Raw genomic sequence first — 17,121 nt, forward strand, 5'->3', positions numbered from 1 at the left:
AAGGCCGTACTCGGCGTAAGGTATTCGAAGGAGGAAAGGACTTGCGATGTGAGCTGAGTTCGGAGATGTTGCGGCTGCGAGAATCTGTTCATCACGTCCATCATGCACAGTGAAAGTCAGTGTATTTTCAATGGTCAAGTGACACGATTTTCTGCGTCGTCATCTTTATAGAATGTATCACAATGCCTTTCATATACCACAGTCTACTTCATCACTGTAGTCAATTAAGCCCTTTTTACAACCACCGACCATACCTGAACTCCTTCATAAGCCGGAACCCAAGAACTTGTGTTCCATTGAGACATTACACACTAAAAGTAGTCCACATCTCATCAAAATGAGGGGATAGAAGAAGAAGAAGTCATGAGATCAATCAAGCACACATCATGTCGTGCAACTAAATTACTCAGTTGCATGTGCCAAAGGCAGGCTGGCACCCTGTGCCGCAGTGGTCGGTAGTGCTTCCACACCAACCATACTGACTACAGCACGTGGCACCAGGCTCCTTGATACAAGTCGTACCGCCCTGGGTCGAACCACAGCGGCCGTTGGTGCTCACCGGCGGAGTACCTGAAGGCCCGTTAGCCGAGCTGACGGGTGTAGATGAGCTCGCAGGCGTCGATGACGACGGCGGCGCAGAGCTCACACGTACAATCGAAGTTGACGCGCCCGAAATGGCACAGGTGCCGTAGAGGGGCTGGCAGGACGCGCCGCAGTGGTCGGCGGTGTTGCCGCACCAGCCGGCGGAGGAACAGCACGTGGCGCCGGGCTCGTTGACGCAGGTCGTGAAGCCGAAGTTGGGGCCGCAGCGGCCGTCTGTGGAAGGCGTGAGGGTTCCTGTGGGAGAAGCGACGGAGGTGGTGAGGGTGGTGGCAGTGGCGCGGGTAGTGGTCGTGCCGGAGCTGGGCGGGGCATCGCCGACGGAGCGGTACCAGTTCTCCTGGGGGTCGCCGAGGCACTCTCCGACAGTGACGGACTTGAAGCCGTTGCGGAAAAGGGACTCGAGCATGTGGTCTGTCAGGTTGTAGACGGACTGGTAGACAGGGTCGTGCTCGATTTGCAGCCACTTGGTGTTAGTGGGGTCCTTGCCTTCGACGTTGTCGTCCCAGATGTCCTTGGAGTCCTGGATGAGCTCTGGGCTGTCGTGGAGGTAGCCCTCAGTGTCCAGGTTGAAGTAGGTGATGTGGTAGCCGAGGTCATCCAAGTAGCCTTCGCAAGTAGCGTCACAGGCGGAGTAAGGGGGTCTATAGATGTCAGCCAGGTCTTCATTGCGGAGAGCACGTTGTAGCATACCTCATGTAAGTCGGGAAGTAACCCAGCAGGTCGGCAAAAGCGATCTCGTTGTAGATCATCTGGTTGCGGAACTTCTCTGCGCTGATGGTGGTGAGTCTCTGGTGAGACCAAGTGTGGCTAGCAACCTGGTGGCCCTCGGCGATCATGCGCTGGCAAAAGTCAGTTTTCGATTCCAGATTTATGGGACGAATTCACATACTCTGATCAGAGCAGGCCAGTTGGTGGTCGGGTCGTTGATCTTGCCCTTGCCGAGGTTGTTGCCGGTGATGTAGAAGGTAGCCTTGGCATTGTACGCCTACACAGGATCAGCCACACTCATTCGTCGCTACCTGCCTGACAAAGACGTACCTTCAGCTTGTCCAACAGATCCTCGGTGTAGATGTAAGGGCCGTCATCAAAACTCAAAGCAATGTCGCCGTACTGCTCGCAGTGATAGATGGCCTCGCCGTAAGGCACCGGGCCAACCTTAGTGCGAGCGACGTTGGTCGTGTCCGGCCCGTCTGGGCGGATGTTGGCATCGCATGCCGGGCCGTACTCAATCATGCACGACGGCGCAGAGCAGTAGAGATACCCTTGACCGCACCATCTGCCATACGTTTCAATATCCAAGTCTTGAAAATATCTGGGGCAGAGAGACATGACTTACCCTGCGCTGGAACAGCAGTATCCATCGTCGCAGACCTGGTTGTCGTAGTCCGGGCCGCAGCGGCCCACGGACTGACGCGCCTCCAGCTCCGAGGCCGCCGGCGCCAGTTCAGGTTTCGCAGCGCGGCGCTGGATCTGGGGACGGGCCGCGGTAAAGTCCTGCATGGCGCGTCTCCCAGTCATGATCTGGGGCACGGGAAGCCTGTCGCCAGAATCGGCGCCGTGTGCAGCGGCTAAGCCGAGACCAGCCGCGAAAGCGAGGGTGGTGAAATGCATCGTGAAAGTATGCGGGAAGTACAACCTTGGGTTGGTAACGAATGATTTGTCCCCGTGGACACACACGACAGCGCTGAACGAATGGACTATGGCAAGGCAGAATTCAGTGAAGAACAGGGCCAGGCCAAATGGGACAATGTACACAAAAGCAGGAGGTGAATCTACCGAAAACACTGCTTTTGGCAACTAATTACACCGTGGACCGGAAGAATAGCAAAGCGGACCAGACGGCTCGGGGCCGGAAAGTGTGTTTTATAACGGAAGGGCATGTTCATCTGATCGGGTGAGCAAGCTACCTTGGGCATGTAGGTAGTCTCTCGGCTGAAAATGCGACCCTACGCAGGCGGCGTGAGAGATCGGCCGCAGCGTGCTTGGCTCCAGCTCGGAGGGGGGAGTAATTACAGCGAGCAGGTCTCTGCCGGGGAGAAACGCGACGTTCTGTATGCGTGTGTACATTGCTTGTCATCCCCGCATGGCGGTAGATGCCTGTACCGTGGAGCGAACTTCCAATGAGACATGGGTGCTTCGAGGCGGCGGCGGCTCCCCGTTGGTCGGGGCCCTCTGCCGGCAAGTGACTATTTTAGTCACCTCCATCTGATAATACGAGGGCGAACAAGAGAAAAGCAAGGAGCCTGCAACGTGAATAAGATATGGGGATGGTTCTAGCGCAAGTAGCTGAGCAAATCCCCGAATGTCACGGGTCACTGGTGGCTGTCACGAGCAGAACTGGCGGTGATTCAGGACGCCACTGGGCATCTGAGAAGACAGTTCTGACATGGCTTGAAGATGTCAGGAACGTCCTGTGAGTGAGTGGTGGATGTGCCGACTACGGCCACCAATCTTAGCACTCTGGTGCCTGACCACCTGTGAGATGTGTAATTGGAGGCGGCGCAGGCAATATTGAATCCATACATGACCTTATTGTGTGCCTAACACAAGAGATGGTGTACAGAGAGCCGTCGTTTGAGGTACCAAGGCAAGCCAAGAGAGCCTTCATCGAGCACAGGCTGACTGGACGTAAGCCGACGTGGATCCGAAGGCAGACAGGTCAGCCGTTGTGGAGTCTTGAAGAGCGTCCAAATCGATCGAGGAGTGCGTCAAAAGCAAAAAAGACCAATATGAGAAAACGAGGATGGTTATTGGGGCGACAAGGCTGGGCGTTGGTGCTGATGCCGAGCCCGCGTACAGCATAGTAACGTGCCTTGCAGATCAGCCGAGTAAATGCTGTGGACAACAACAATGGTATGATGGCCTTTGATTCCTTTGATGGAGCTGCTTGCATATTGTCCTGTTGCCCGGCTGTTGTTGACGCACAGCAGCCTGGGCTATATTGAAGAGGGGCCTCGCTGTGATGTCTCCAGCTTTTTCTCATGTAGGTGAGATGGGGCCAGGATGGGCTGTGGATGCTGAGATGCACTCGTTTTTCTGCACTTGGATTAGTGAGGAAACAGGCGTGGGAGGAAGACGAGGTGAGAGGGACGATGGATGGGTGAGTGAGATGGAGACTTGAAAAGTGCTGTGCAGCAGTGAAGCAGCGAGCCGGGGGCGGAGAGCGGGGCAGGGCGATAATTTGTGGGGCGGGTCCGAGCCAGGCTCTTTTTCTCATAAGAGAAAGTGCATAAACAGCATGCATCAATCGAGGAAACACCCTGGAACCCCTTTTGGAGGCTATTCCCCCGATTATTGCCTCCCGCCCCGGGTCCATGGTCAGCTCACCCCCTTAACATGCTCTACCGAAGGTCAAGCTACTCGCTCCGCGCCTGCCACGTCCCACGAGCGCCCCTGACCTGCCGAAGTATTGGCTTGGCAGCGCTCGGTGTGTGTTTGTTTCCAGGGCCGCTGTATGGCATCTTCAGGCGTCAGATCGCATCTTTCCAGCACTTTTGCTGCTGTTTTTCAGGCCATGTCTGCCGAAAAGATGACCCGGCCCAGGGGCTCCTCGCCATCGGCTCACTGTGTCTGGCGAGGGAAGCTTGCCTTACTCGAAGCTTTCTGGCGCTTGCTTGGCAGTCAGCTTCACGTTGGATTGTGACTGTTGCGACAAACGTGGACGAGTTGCTCGCGCGCGGCTGTGTCTCTGAGCCCGAGTCCTTGTTTTTGTGTTCCTCTTGTCCTGGTTGTGGTTCCTGTGATGTGACGCTTACGGTGGGATTGCAGAGCCCTTTGCCGGCTGGCTCCCTTCAGTTAGCCTCCCATCATGTCGGCAAAGGAACCCCCCGATGCTCGATTGACAGCAACGTCGGCCACCATTCTGGCTCGTCCTTCCAAAAAGATGCCCCAGTTTCGTGCAGACACGGGCTTGCCCAGACTTGAGACACTGGCCAACCGCCAGCCGTTGCAAGGGAGGCTGCTCTCTGAGACCAGTCTGGGTTCGCAATCCCTTTTCCCACGTTGCCGTCGCGGTCGTTGCTACCAGAATGGTAACAGCACCTGAAATGGACGATTCCATCACGCCTTCACCGGATCACGAAACTCGACGAGGTGGCAGTTTACCCCCGTGAATTGCCTCTTACAGAAAGAAACAAGAACCTTAACTCCGGGCTCGGTACCCGCTCGTCGGCCTGGGATAGGGTTGGCTCGCTTCGCACAAGTCCCGTCGCTGTGCTGTAACTCGCTGCAACCCGCGCATGTTGCCTCTGGGTTGAGTACGCCCTCTGCGTATGCTGCATCACGGCGCAGCAGCTCGCGCAGGGTGCAGCTCACCGCATTCGGTTGCACATTCGCACAAAAGGGAGAATGAAGGGACCGGGGTTGCATATGTGGTTAGCAACAGTGAGAAAATCGAAAGAAAACTTTTCACTTCATGTTGCCGGCATCATCGCCCGGCGACCTTTTGTTCGACGTCGAGGCTGATGCCAAGGAGCTGAGATGGTATGATATGACGATGGCTGGCAGTATGAGGGGTCTGAGTGCATAATATTGCGCGCTGGCAGCTGCGGAGGCATGTGGCCTAGCCCTTTTGTCTCATAGCGGTTATTCATATCCCATGTCGTGTGTGTTGTGATACCAGAAGTCTTTTTTTTTCCCCCAAGACAATGACAAGCCCTGTCATGTGTGAGACATCGTACCGGTCGCTGAGTAGATTGGTGGCTGGAATACGATGAGATGAGGGGTAAAAACGATGAAGACTTCTTTTTCTTGCGGAGCGCGGTCTTGGGCCAATTGCCTGGAGGCTTGTCAGACTTGAGCGAATATATCCGGGAATAAACCAATTTAGCACTTCCTGCGGATGAGTGGACTTGCAAATGAAGGCAGTCGAGACATCGCGCCAGAATGGCGAGGATGAAGACATCCAAAAGAATGCCACTGGACGGGTGCCTAAGCGCGTAGTGCGTGAGCTGCTCTGTGCTCTTCCCGCGTCTTTTCCTCCACTCCCTGACGGAGCTTTTGTGGGTGTTTTTTCCGTGACATGGAGAGATCGACATTCCGGTCGAGGATGAGTTGCAGGCGGAGAGCGGGAGTGATGGGGCCTTGTCCGGATCACTTCCCCAGGTGGACCTCACTCAAAGCTGTTCAAGGTTGAGACGCGCTCCGCTGGAGCCCAATTCCATCCCTACACATGTGGGCTTTGAAATGTGCGATTAGCCAAGACACCCACCGTTGAAGTTCTCGACCCAGATCTGTGATGAAACGCTTGGTCTTTGCCGCGACTCACCGTCGCTGACACAACCACGTGGGTTCTAATGTGAGAGAGTGAGATGTTCTCGCTCATTCCAACTCACCTGAGCCTCACCACACGGTGGATGGTGTACGATGCGAAAAGACGCCGGCGGACGACCATCAGTCGGGTACCTGATTCTAGCGCCGGCAGACCTGCCAAGCTGGGCGTGGAAATGAGTCTGTGTTGACGATGATCTTTTCGGGGGCCCATCACGCCTTCGCCGCACTAAGTTGTGTCGATTTTCAGCCTTCGGGGCGGGAGCTAGTTAGTTCAGATGGCGCTGATCTTGCGAAAAACGGTAGGGCTTGACGGGATCTGTCTCCTCCCACATCACGGACGTACAACTACGGTTGACGGGTCCACGACGGCAAGGTTTCGACGAGGGCACGGAGGCATAGCTTCCTTTTCTTAGCTCCGTGCTAGATGCGATGCGACGAACTACTTTAGCTGGGACCGCAGGGTCGGGTTGCAAAAGCACGCTCAAAAAAGACGTTGACGGGACGCGTAATAGCTTCATTTGGGCTGATGGTGCCACCGGCTAAACAAGTTAGTCTGGGTCCAGCTATTAGTTCGAGTGCGACGTACCTTGGAAAGGAATCTCCAAATTTGTCCCTGGAAACAATTTTGCCGTTTCTTGTTGTTCGCGATAGCAGCGGGATGGAAGGTTGTGACAGGATAGAGCTATCGGCATGGCGGAGATTCAAGGCGTGCCACACATGTGTCGCAGCGCTGTCTTCGCGGAGACCAACCACCGCATTCCCCGCCGTCGTGACAACGGTGCAAATAAATCATCTCACAATAACAGACATGCACAGCAAGGCAATTGAAAGCATGAAAATGGGTCAACCGTCTGTATGATTTTGGATTTCGTACGTGATACTTGAGAAAGGTATCTATGCCTCATAAGTCATTCATGGAGCCACCAGACCTAAACATTACATTAAGAATGAAAGAAAACAAATGATCGAAAATAAGAATGAAGATCCGACAAGACAAGTCGGAAATATGAAGACAGAATCAAAAGCAGGAAGGAATCGAAGAAGACACAGGGCCCTGCCAGAGCGCAGCCCCGCCATCGCCCTTCGTTTCCGTCCGTCTGTACAAGAGTCCTCCGCTATGTACGAGCTCTCCAAGCCGTATGTGATGATGCTGTCGGTGGTCGATGGTGATGAAATGTGTTTCTCCTTCCACAGGTAGCCCGTGTACTGCCATTACCTGGATATATCTGATATCAACTTTTTTCCTCTCCCTTGGTCGTGCGGCTCGCCCGGATCCTCCAATCGCAAGCCATGTCTCACCCTCCCAGTCGTCGCGTTGACGAGTCTAATGTTCCCATTTTCAGCCCTACTAAACAGTCGCAAAAACGCCACATGAATGATTTCGACAAGTAAAAAGAAATGAGCGAGAAGTGACGAGGCGGCAGAGGCTTGTCCCGATGGGATGGATGGGATTGGGGAAGGCCGTGATTCGGCAGCGACCCGGGCCCCAGGCTCCACCGGGCGGCGGCATGGTCAGCTGAAGCCAGCTCATGATGCCGCCGCATCTGTCGCTGATTATCGAGACGTAATGCGCATTTAATGGGTGCCGCGACCGCCCTCGGCGTCCGTCTTTTCGTCGTCGCCCTTGATGACCTCGCGAGTCTTGCCCCACTTGAAGTCGTCCGAGTAGACGAGGGAGTAGCCGAGGATGATCATGTTGAGAAAGGGTGAGGTGCAAAGGTGGAAGAAGTACCCGACGAAATACTGCATGCGCTCGAGCATGTTTCTTGGCAGCCAGAACCCGATGCAGAAGGAGTAGATCTGCGACATTGTCAGCCATGAATCACATCGAAGAGTGGGCGAGGGAACTTACGTATCGAAGGAGCAGCAGAGAGAAAAGCGCCATGAATACTGGATCACGGACGAGCTCGTCACCACGGCGGATGAGGATGATGATCAGGGCGATGACGGCGGCCATGATGAATGGGGTGATGAACCAGGTGCAGACGGCGATGATCGACTGGAGACGCTCGATGGGGATGATACCAGGGCGGAAGATCATGACGAACTCGTTGGAGATGGATCCCAGGGCCCAACGCTTGCGCTGAGACAGGAAGACATTCCAGTTCTGAGGCACAATGGTGAAGGCCTTGGCGCGAAGAGCCTGGGCGGTCTGGCGCTGGGGGAACAGGGAGAAGATGATACTGGCGTGGATGGAGTCTTCCGAGTAGTTGCCCATGATGTGCTGGGTCATGAGGTCGTTGGGCTTAGGGCAGTATCCGAAGCGCTGGCGAAGGACCTCATCACCAAAGGTAGCCTCGTCAATCTTGATAAGCTGACAGCATCCAGGAAGACAGTTGACCTTGCCGGTGATGCGCGACTGGAACATGCGGCGGAGACCTTGAGTTTGGGAGTACTCGACGGACTGGTACAGCGACCAGAGGCCCCAGTTCTTGCCGTCATAGTCAACACAGACGTGGCCACAGACACCGACAAGTTTGGGGTTCTTGCGGATCTCCCTCAACATCTCCCAGATGCAGTATTCATCAAATACGGTATCAGCATCCATTCCCACGAGGTACTCAATGTTTTCCAGGCCCTGGACGACGAAGGCGTTGCCGACATGCTCGAAGAGGTCGTTGTTGAACATGGTCATGACGTTGACGGAGCGCTTGTGGAAATGGTACAGGAACGAACGGGCAAAGCACAAGCTGTCGCGCTTGCCCTGGTTGTACCGCTTACCAACAAAAAGGTAGGGCAGTCCCTTGTAGTAACCGGTCTGAATCTTGGTGGGCATGAAGAGACCATCGCGAGCGCGGTATCCGTTCTCAAAGAAGCGCGTTGGGCCGGGCTCGAGGATGTCCTGCAGGAGGTACTCTTGGGTGGTCTTCTCCATACCAGGGCCCTTGACGTTGCCGTCGACAACGATGAAAATCATGCGCGGGTGCTCGTCAATGTTCTTCTGCGCTACCAGGGAGTCGAGCGAGCGAGTGAGCTCTTCGTACGTTTCGTTGTAGCATGGCAGAAGCATGACCATGCGTTCCGGGGTCTCCGGGACCTTTTCTTTGCGGCGGAAGCACCAGAAGATGGTCTTGAAGAGGAGGTGGCCGACAATGAAGACGATCATGATGAATTGGAGGACCGTGTTGGAGCTGAGCAAAACGATGAAGAAGTAGTGGGCGACATGATAGGTGAACGAGATGTAAATGAGCGCGGCATTGATGCAGAGCAGACCGATAAGAAGGCACCACTTCTGGAATCTCAGCAGAGACTTCGAAACCACCTTGAGCTCTGCATCTGAGTCCCATCTGAGCTTGGCCTCCTCTTGCTGGACGGATGATACGAAGGATGCCGCAGACTCGCCGCCGCGAGACTGCCATGAGCGATGGCCATTGGAGCCGGGTGTACGTTGGCCGAAGGGAAGATCATCAGTGGTGAAGCCCACGACGGACTAAACAGTCAGCTTTGCTCATACAAGGTGAAGCCATTGCGACTTACAGAGCCCTGAGACTGGATTCTTGAGGGGTTGAACGGCCTCGGAATGGACAGACTACGGTGGCTGCGAGCCGGTGTTGATGATCCAGAGTGGGCAGAGGGAGCCAGGGGAGGCCGGCTTGCCTCTGCCATGGCAGGCGGAGCCGGCGGGGGAAGAGGAGGAGAGGGAGCTGCCCGCGTCATGATGTTGACTGGGTTTACGGATGGAGTTGAAGAGACGTGGTGATCCAAACGAAGGCCTCGAGAACGACGATAGCGGTTGACTATCAAGTATAGAACGAGGAACGACAGACGACTGGGGGAGTCAGGGATCTAATCAAGATCCTGGCTGGGGCCAACAACAAAACGAATGTGGTGACTGCCGGAGGCAACAGACAAACTTCCTGCCGAAGAGAGGAAGAGAGTGAAGGGTGAGAAGTGGAGGGGGAATCTATATGCCTACGGATGGGATGGCAGGAGATGGGAAAAAATAAAAGAGGGCCAGCATGGGGTAAAAGAGGGTAGCATCAGCACGGCGGACCTGGACTTCCTCAACTTGGGTTAGCCTCACGAGGCGGTTGACCCGACCAGCTGTCTGGTTTCTCGGAATCAACGCTCTACTCAGGCTCAGGTAGAGTGTGTGGTAGCATCCAGCTAATTCGCGGTCCGGGGGTGGGCATGGACCGCGCAGGGTCTCTCTCGGAGCCAGCAACTTGCTTGACCTGACATTGAGCTGCTTCCTCGACGATGTGCGGTCATGTCTCGCAATACGGACTATTGATCCGAGTGCAGCAAGTTGCTGGGCTGGGCCGAACGATGAACAGATTCGGGCATGGCGACAACGATGCCAAATCTAGCGTCAGCTGAGGCAATGGCAAGCAAGAAATCGACAAGCAGCAAGCAGGTTCGATCATGTCCACTTGGTCCAGCCACGGGGTTACGGAAACAGCCAAACGCCATTGGGCAGTTTACAAGGGGATCAAGCCATCCAACGACATTTCCCGCCAAACGTGTGGTTGGGTGGGTGGTGGAGATGAGACAACCATGCCATCCCATATCCATGTCCAAAAAGAAAAGGCTTCAACAGCAGCAGCAGCAGCACGCACAACGGCGGCTGCAGGTGGATGGTTTGATGGTTCACTTCAGGACCCCCCTGGGTCCTACGCCGAGTCTCCTTGGCTCAATAGTAGTAAAGTCTCCTCCGTGACTCCCTGAGCTGAGCTGTTGCCGCCGCTGATGTTGTCCGCTAGATTCGCTTGAATCCGAGAAACGCCATGATCGCCATCAGGCGGCAGCCTGTATACGGGCGGTACAAAGCCCGTCACTCTGCATTGTGTGCGATATTGGAAAAGGACCAATTCGCTCACAAGACGTCCAGAATAAGGATCGGCGTGATCCGAGGGGACATGTGGCGTCGTCAAACGTCGACATTTGGTATGGCGCAGTATAGAAGCAGGAGAGAACCCCAGGCAAGCAGCAAATTCGGAATAAAAAGAAACATCATACCGCACAGGCATACACACCAAAGAAGAAGAGGCGCGCAGATGGCGCAGCAAGAGATGCACGGCCGGTACGACGTTCAAGACGGGAGCCGCTCGCTAAGCAAGACAAGGGAACGGCGTCCGTTTCGACCGGGGGTGGGTGGTCGACTGGTGATGATCCGGCCCTAGGAACTTAGCGCGGTGAAGCTCTCCGCTGACACCCCTGTCCAATATACACGTCAGTTTCAACTTCAGGACACCGCTGCTTGCTGAAGTTGTGAAGTGCAGCCTTCGTGCAGCTACGAGAGATATTTTGGGCGTGAGCGCGCGGATTGGGTCCCTGGGGGCTACCACACATGCCACAAAGGCCATTTGGGGTCCTTGGCCCCCGTGTTCGCGGGTGATCTTCGCTTCGAGAACGACGGGGGCGAAGGAAACAAAACAGCCGCAGATGGATAGGCTGCGAGAAAGCGTTGGCTGGGTTCGGTTGGGTTGAGCTTGGTGACTAGGCTGCTCCCTCTAGAGGCAAAGACAACCAACCTCTTTCCGAGAACAAGACAATACTGCATCGGCGGGGCAAAGTAAGTCTTTGGGGCGGCGACTGGACGGTCGAATCGCTGATGGTTGCTGCAGCAGTGAGCTGTGAATCGGATCAAATCAGATCAAACCCCGGCCTGCCAAGCCCGTGTTCGTGGGTTCGTAGGCTGCAAGAGTGGGCACCAAAAGACGTGGTACGGTCCCTGCCCATGCAAGTGGATGGCCTCCGCACGCAAGTAAGCTTAGAATCTGGGCTGTCGATGAGAGGACAGACAGGCTTCAGCAGGCCAGGGCAAGGCAGGTCCGTCAACGCCTTCACTCAGGCACACACAATTGTGCATTTCCTCTGTGTGCTTTAGGTAGATGCGCGTCTTCGCTCTAGCTGTCTCTGTACGCGGACGCTGACCGAAAACTCCGGGCGAACGACATCGTGCGTCTCGTACATGGTTGCGGCATGTATAGCGGCGCGGCCTAATGTCTGTGGGATCAAGCCAATGCTGCCAACACTGCACTCGTGGTTCTCGACGGCCGACAAGTACTTCGGATGACTGGATGAGACAGGATGAACGACACAATTGGTTGTGTGGGCTCGCTCTCAACGCTTGCCTCGAGCCTCCTCCTACTTGGTACTCGAGTTCAGACCGCTGAATCATCCCTTCCACCGCAAGATCTGGCTTGCCAACGTTTGCCTGGTGTTGTTGAGGGATAGCAGCCAGGCCCCGGGAAAACCATTGCATCGATGAATGATATCCAAATTGCCAAGAGGACCCTTCTTTTCAACCATATCCTTTTCCGTGCCGTCGCTTCTCGTTTGGGAAATCACCGGTTGGAAACGCTTTCTTCTGCGGTTGATTGCAGCCCCTGAGTAGTAGCAGTCGGGGTAAGGGGAGGGCATTGCTTCGAAAATGGAAGCTTTTGTTGCCCCCTCTGACACAGATGGCGGTTTGCTGGTAAGCCAAGAGGTTCCAGCGGTAGGTGCGTTGAGGACGTGCGGTTGCGGTCGTTGTGGCCCGTATCAGTCTCTCCTTGCTAGGCGCGTAAGAAGAAAAGGCTGTGGCGTTAACGCTCCAGGTTCATCACACCATCGGTGGGCGTTGTAGTAAGGTCCTTTGGACATGGGTGAGGGGAGAATATGGAGTCGCATCACAGGCGTCAATCCCCAGGACCCAGCTTTTCAGCCTGGATGGATTGTGCGACTGGATGATGGATGAGGCGGACTCTAGCCCCCGTGGGAGGGTGAGAGATGGAAAGCGGGGCGGAAGAGAGAGATGCGGAAGAGGCTTGCATGGTCGTTGCGATGAGGATTGATGGTGAGAAACACATCGACAACCTCATAGTAGCAAGGGGCCAGAAGGCTGAAGGAGGGGGAGTGGGTTGCGGTGTGTGAGAGGGTGGCGACGGTGGAACGAGGAGGAGAGGAGAGGAGAACCCGGAGGGAGAGGTGGAGGGGACGGGAAGGGAGATGCACACGCCCCTCCCCTTGCTTTCTCTTGCTTAACCGTCATAAAATGCCCCGATGCAAGTTTGCAACTATGTATATATCCGTTTACCCCGATAGTGATTGGCCGGGGTTACAGGTCGCGGGGAATTGGACTCGGAGGGGTGGGTCCAAGACGCCCGACTTCCAGTGCTAGCGGCGGCGGCAGAAGCGGCCCCACTTCGACCCCCGATGAGAGTTGGCGCGGCGCTAGGCACGCGGCATCCCAGTTCCTGCAGTAGCCGGGACCTTCTTTTCCAAGGTTACGCACGCTTGGCACCTCGGGGACCGGGGTCCTCAGCGACCAGCCAGTGGTGCCATTCGACAATTTCTCGCACTGAGCTTGACGTTGAGGTAAGATGGGAGGGACGTTCCGCGCTAGGGAAGAAGACCGCACACTTCGTCCGGAGACACAGGACTGTGAATGGCACAGAAGAGGCTTTCGTGTATGCAACGTACCTCGCACCTTCATCCTTGGCCATTAACCACGTTGTCCATCCTGTTTGTTTGCCTCATCATATGGTGTACTACTGCCTAATCTAAGCATAGTATTCGCCGCTGCAGTCTGCTGGTCGGCACACTATCGAATTTCCCCCACGAAATGCTACGGTGCGACACGTCTTTTTCGCCCCCATGTCGACCATCGAGGCGCACCTTCGCAGTGTCATCTCGTCGCATGTCAACCCAGCACGGGGTTGGTTTAGTCCCGAACTTGCGTGTGCATCGCATCCCAAATTCCGGACCATCCAAAAGATCGAATGACAGATGTTCTACCGCGCAAGTTGTGCTGCTAACATGATCCCAAAAATAAGATGAGCTCTGTTAGCTCGACGGCACTAGCTCGCTGCTGGCCAACCCACTTAGCTGGGCGCTAGCACCACAGAAGAGCACGGCCTGGCGGAGTTTATTCAGCAGTTCAGCTGCCCCTCAAGGGTACATGATCGAATTCCACAAGTCGATGTGAGAGAAATGCGTCACGATTCAGGATCCTTGGGCTTACGAACGAGGCCCTTGTCGACAGAGGCAGCTTGGTAACAACTTCGACCGCCTTGTCTAAGCCCACTGCACAGCTGTTTCTGCCGCACAGATCCATTTCCCTCTCGCCGTATCTCCCATTCGAGTAATAACCTCGCCGCCGTGCGTGTGGGTGAAGCTTTTTTGGCGTTCTTCGCTTCATTGCTGACTGCGTATGCCATCCAATGCCCACGTAAGCTGTAAGCTCGGGTAAAGTCTTGGGAGACAGAAACCTTTGCCGTGCCTTGGCAGGCCGAGACGAGTGCCGCACGAGGGCTGCCAGACCCCCTCATCCCAACCATCGCAGATCGCTAGAGTCTCGGCACCACGAAAGCTCGTCATACGTCGTAGCGCATCGCCGAAATTCCAGAAAACTTTTTGCTGACCGAGGCAAATTGTAAACACCGGTTTTCGGGGCATGTCCTGCCGCGATGGTGCCACTGCGATATGAGCGTGGTCCCTCTTGAAGCATCACCAAAATGATCACGAGAATTGCGTTTCTCCGATGCTACGCACAAGACATCTCGGGCCTCCTCGTATCTGGAAGGTAGCCACGAAGAAAAAACGTTGTAGCCTGCCTTGCGACCCAAGACAATTCGGAGGGGGCCGACCTGGCACGGGGCCTGGTCAGCTGCGGGCGGCGGCGAAACAAAGACATAGACAAGCATTAGGAGCACGAGACCGGCCGTTGAAATGTCGCAAAATAGGTTGAGACATAATCGCTCACGATTAGGTGTTAACATTAAACTATTTCCAACGCTTTTGCCGCGATGCACTTGCGTTGCAGCTGCGTCTTTATCCATCGTCTCGGCCGTAGAGATCATAAAGGTAGGTGGGAAAGGTTAGACAGGTCGCAATGCGTCCGACGCCGACTTGGCTGTCAATAGGCAGACGCACGTTGAGATGCTAACGGTTTCTTCGCCCGCCTGCCCGAAAACAAAAACAAAACATAATTAATCAAGGTTTTTGACGTTGCCCCTCATGTTCGTTGTCATTCCTGATTGACAGATTGCAAATGAAATGGCTTGAGTAGAAACCCTGGAAGCCGACGAGGGTGCCCGAGGATCGACCATGCTGTGCGAGTATGGCGGCCAGCCTCAAGGTTCAGTGCAGGCCGCAATACGTGCTGCACCACAAGTCTGGCCCGATCAATTGCAGGTCCCGAAAAGCGACTGGCAGCCAGTTCCGCAGTGCGTGTCAGTGTTACCACTGGTTACATTCTCGTCAGTATATCAAGTTTTTCCATATGATCGCCATCGGATGAACCATGCCCGTGGAACAGGAAAGCTGGGGAAGAGGTGATATGGGAGAATGACTTACCAGAAGCCATATTGCGAGCAGCAGGTCTTATCACCGTTGTTCTTGCACGTGGCATTGAAATCGCTGCCGCAGAGACCGTTGGTCGTGTCGCTCACGCCGGAAGATGGAGGTGAGCAGGATCCGAAGCCCGATTGGCAGCCGGTTCCGCAGTATGACAGGCTGGAGCCGCTGTGTAATGGGGCAGTATCGTCAGCTGTATCCTTCATTGCGTCAAATGTTCCCGGGGGTCTTACCAGAATCCATAATAAGAGCAGCAGTTTCCGAACGCAGAGTTCAAGCATGTGTAACCAGTGGTGCCACCGCAGGTTTGGTCCGGCGAAACATTGCCCGTAGCCGCAGGAGCGGAGGATGTTGACGCTCGAGAAGACACGATCAGGGTAGAGGACGCAGTGGCGCGAGACGCCGTGGTCGAGGCTGTGCTTCCGGTGCTAAGTGCGCCACCAGCTGTGCGGTACCAGTTCTCCCTGGGATCATTGAGGCACTCGCCCACGGTCACCAGACGGTAGCCACGCTCCTTTGCAGTGTCAATCATAAACTGGGTCAGGTTGACCACAGTTTGATAGTGGACATCATGGGACAGCTCGATATAGCTATTAGCGGCCGCGTTTGTCGAGACCCCATTGGAGAAGCGGTCCTTGCTAACCTGGATCAAGGTCGGAGAATCGTTCTCGTAGTCCTTGGTATCCACGTTGACATTGATGATATGATACCCTAGAGTTCTCATCAAAGTTTGACAGCCCGAGCCAGCGTTGCACTCAAGGAATGGGGGGCGCATATAGGTTGGAATCCAGCCGAAGAGGTTTCGGAACGCCATCTCATTGTAGATGATTTCCGTCCTCTGGATAGTGCTGTTGACCTCGTTCAAGTTGCGGTGGGTCCAGGTATGGCTAGCAATCTGGTGGCCGAGGCCATACATCCGACGCAAGATGGCGGGCCATGGTGTAGTGGCGTCGTCTATGCGCTTCTTGCCGATGTTGTTGCCTGCGACGAAGAAGGTGGCGGTGACGTTCTGGGCCTCGAGAAGATCAAGGAGTTGGGATGTGTAGATGTAAGGGCCATCATCAAAGGTCAATGCCAAGGACCCTGGGTTGGCGCAAGTGGTGATGATTGAGCCTAAGAGATCATGCATGTTAGATCCGTTCCACGATGCATAAGCAGATGAACACACCATAAGGCACGGATCCCACAAGGGTACGGGAGATGCTCTCCGTGCTGGCGCCGGGAGGCGGGAAGCTGCCAGGGACGTGTTAGCAATGTGCGGCGCATGGCGAGCGCCGTCCGACGTTCCAATGGACTTACAAGGTATCGCAAGAGTCGCTGTATTCGAGCTGGCATTGCGAGCCGCCGCAATATTCTTCCGTCGTTCCACACCAGCCGGCCTCACTACAACATTCACCCGGAGCGCAGGACCCAATTCCGGGCCCGCACTCGGCGCGCTTTCGCAGCGGATTGTTGAGAGTGGCGGCCATGGCGGCCCCCGAGAGGACGAGAGACAGTAGCGCATGCATGGCTAGAGAATATAAGGCAGTTCGCGATGCAAAGAGGGTATGATTCCGGTCGATCGACACTGCGGGCGAGATTGCAATAGAGTTCACGGGTTGTTTGAGGACGGCAGAGAGCGGTATTTACAAAAAGATGCGTGCCGGGCAATAACTGTTCGTCGACCACGCCGAGAAGTTGGATTTTACACGCCGGTTCTGCCAAGGACGCCGACCTGAGTCCAGTACTTCGAGATGGGGATAAAGAGAGCAGAGGGCTGGCTGATGGAGGCGGTACCGCTTGGCAGCTGGTCCATGGCGCTGGCCATGTGCATATAATCTCAATATTTGAGCTCAAGATCTGGTCAGACGGGACAGACGGCACTTGCCAAAGGAAGGCTGGCGTCCCGACCCTCGCGATACGAGGCGTTGCCCCTCCAAGTCGTGTGGTAATGCTCCATTGTTCAGCATTACGACCTCGCGCTAC

At 55.2% G+C, this 17,121-nt stretch overlaps 3 protein-coding genes across 3 annotated transcripts; all 3 read right to left on the reverse strand.

Moving 5' to 3' along the window:
- Positions 1–581: 581 nt before the first annotated feature.
- On the reverse strand, positions 582–2,214 carry COL26b_008435 (uncharacterized protein; the record flags this gene model as incomplete). The annotated part of the gene is given in 6 exon segments (XM_053181193.1): positions 582–641; positions 653–1,244; positions 1,294–1,442; positions 1,493–1,588; positions 1,642–1,879; positions 1,940–2,214. 6 exon segments carry the CDS (start codon positions 2,212–2,214, stop codon positions 582–584), a joined length of 1,410 nt encoding a protein of 469 aa, XP_053034813.1.
- Positions 2,215–7,449: 5,235 nt separating this feature from the next.
- On the reverse strand, positions 7,450–9,531 carry COL26b_008436 (uncharacterized protein; the record flags this gene model as incomplete). The annotated part of the gene is made up of 3 exons (XM_053181194.1): positions 7,450–7,674; positions 7,727–9,304; positions 9,352–9,531. The coding sequence occupies 3 exons, from the start codon at positions 9,529–9,531 to the stop codon at positions 7,450–7,452; spliced, it is 1,983 nt and encodes a 660-aa protein (XP_053034814.1).
- Positions 9,532–15,385: 5,854 nt separating this feature from the next.
- On the reverse strand, positions 15,386–16,285 carry COL26b_008437 (uncharacterized protein; the record flags this gene model as incomplete). Its single annotated transcript, XM_053181195.1, has 1 exon — positions 15,386–16,285. The coding sequence occupies one exon, from the start codon at positions 16,283–16,285 to the stop codon at positions 15,386–15,388; it is 900 nt and encodes a 299-aa protein (XP_053034815.1).
- Between the last annotated feature and the right edge of the window lie 836 nt (positions 16,286–17,121).

The sequence above is a fragment of the Colletotrichum chrysophilum genome, assembly GCF_026319265.1.
Source record: "Colletotrichum chrysophilum strain AFK26 chromosome Unknown scaffold_74, whole genome shotgun sequence".
NCBI lineage: Eukaryota > Fungi > Ascomycota > Sordariomycetes > Glomerellales > Glomerellaceae > Colletotrichum > Colletotrichum chrysophilum.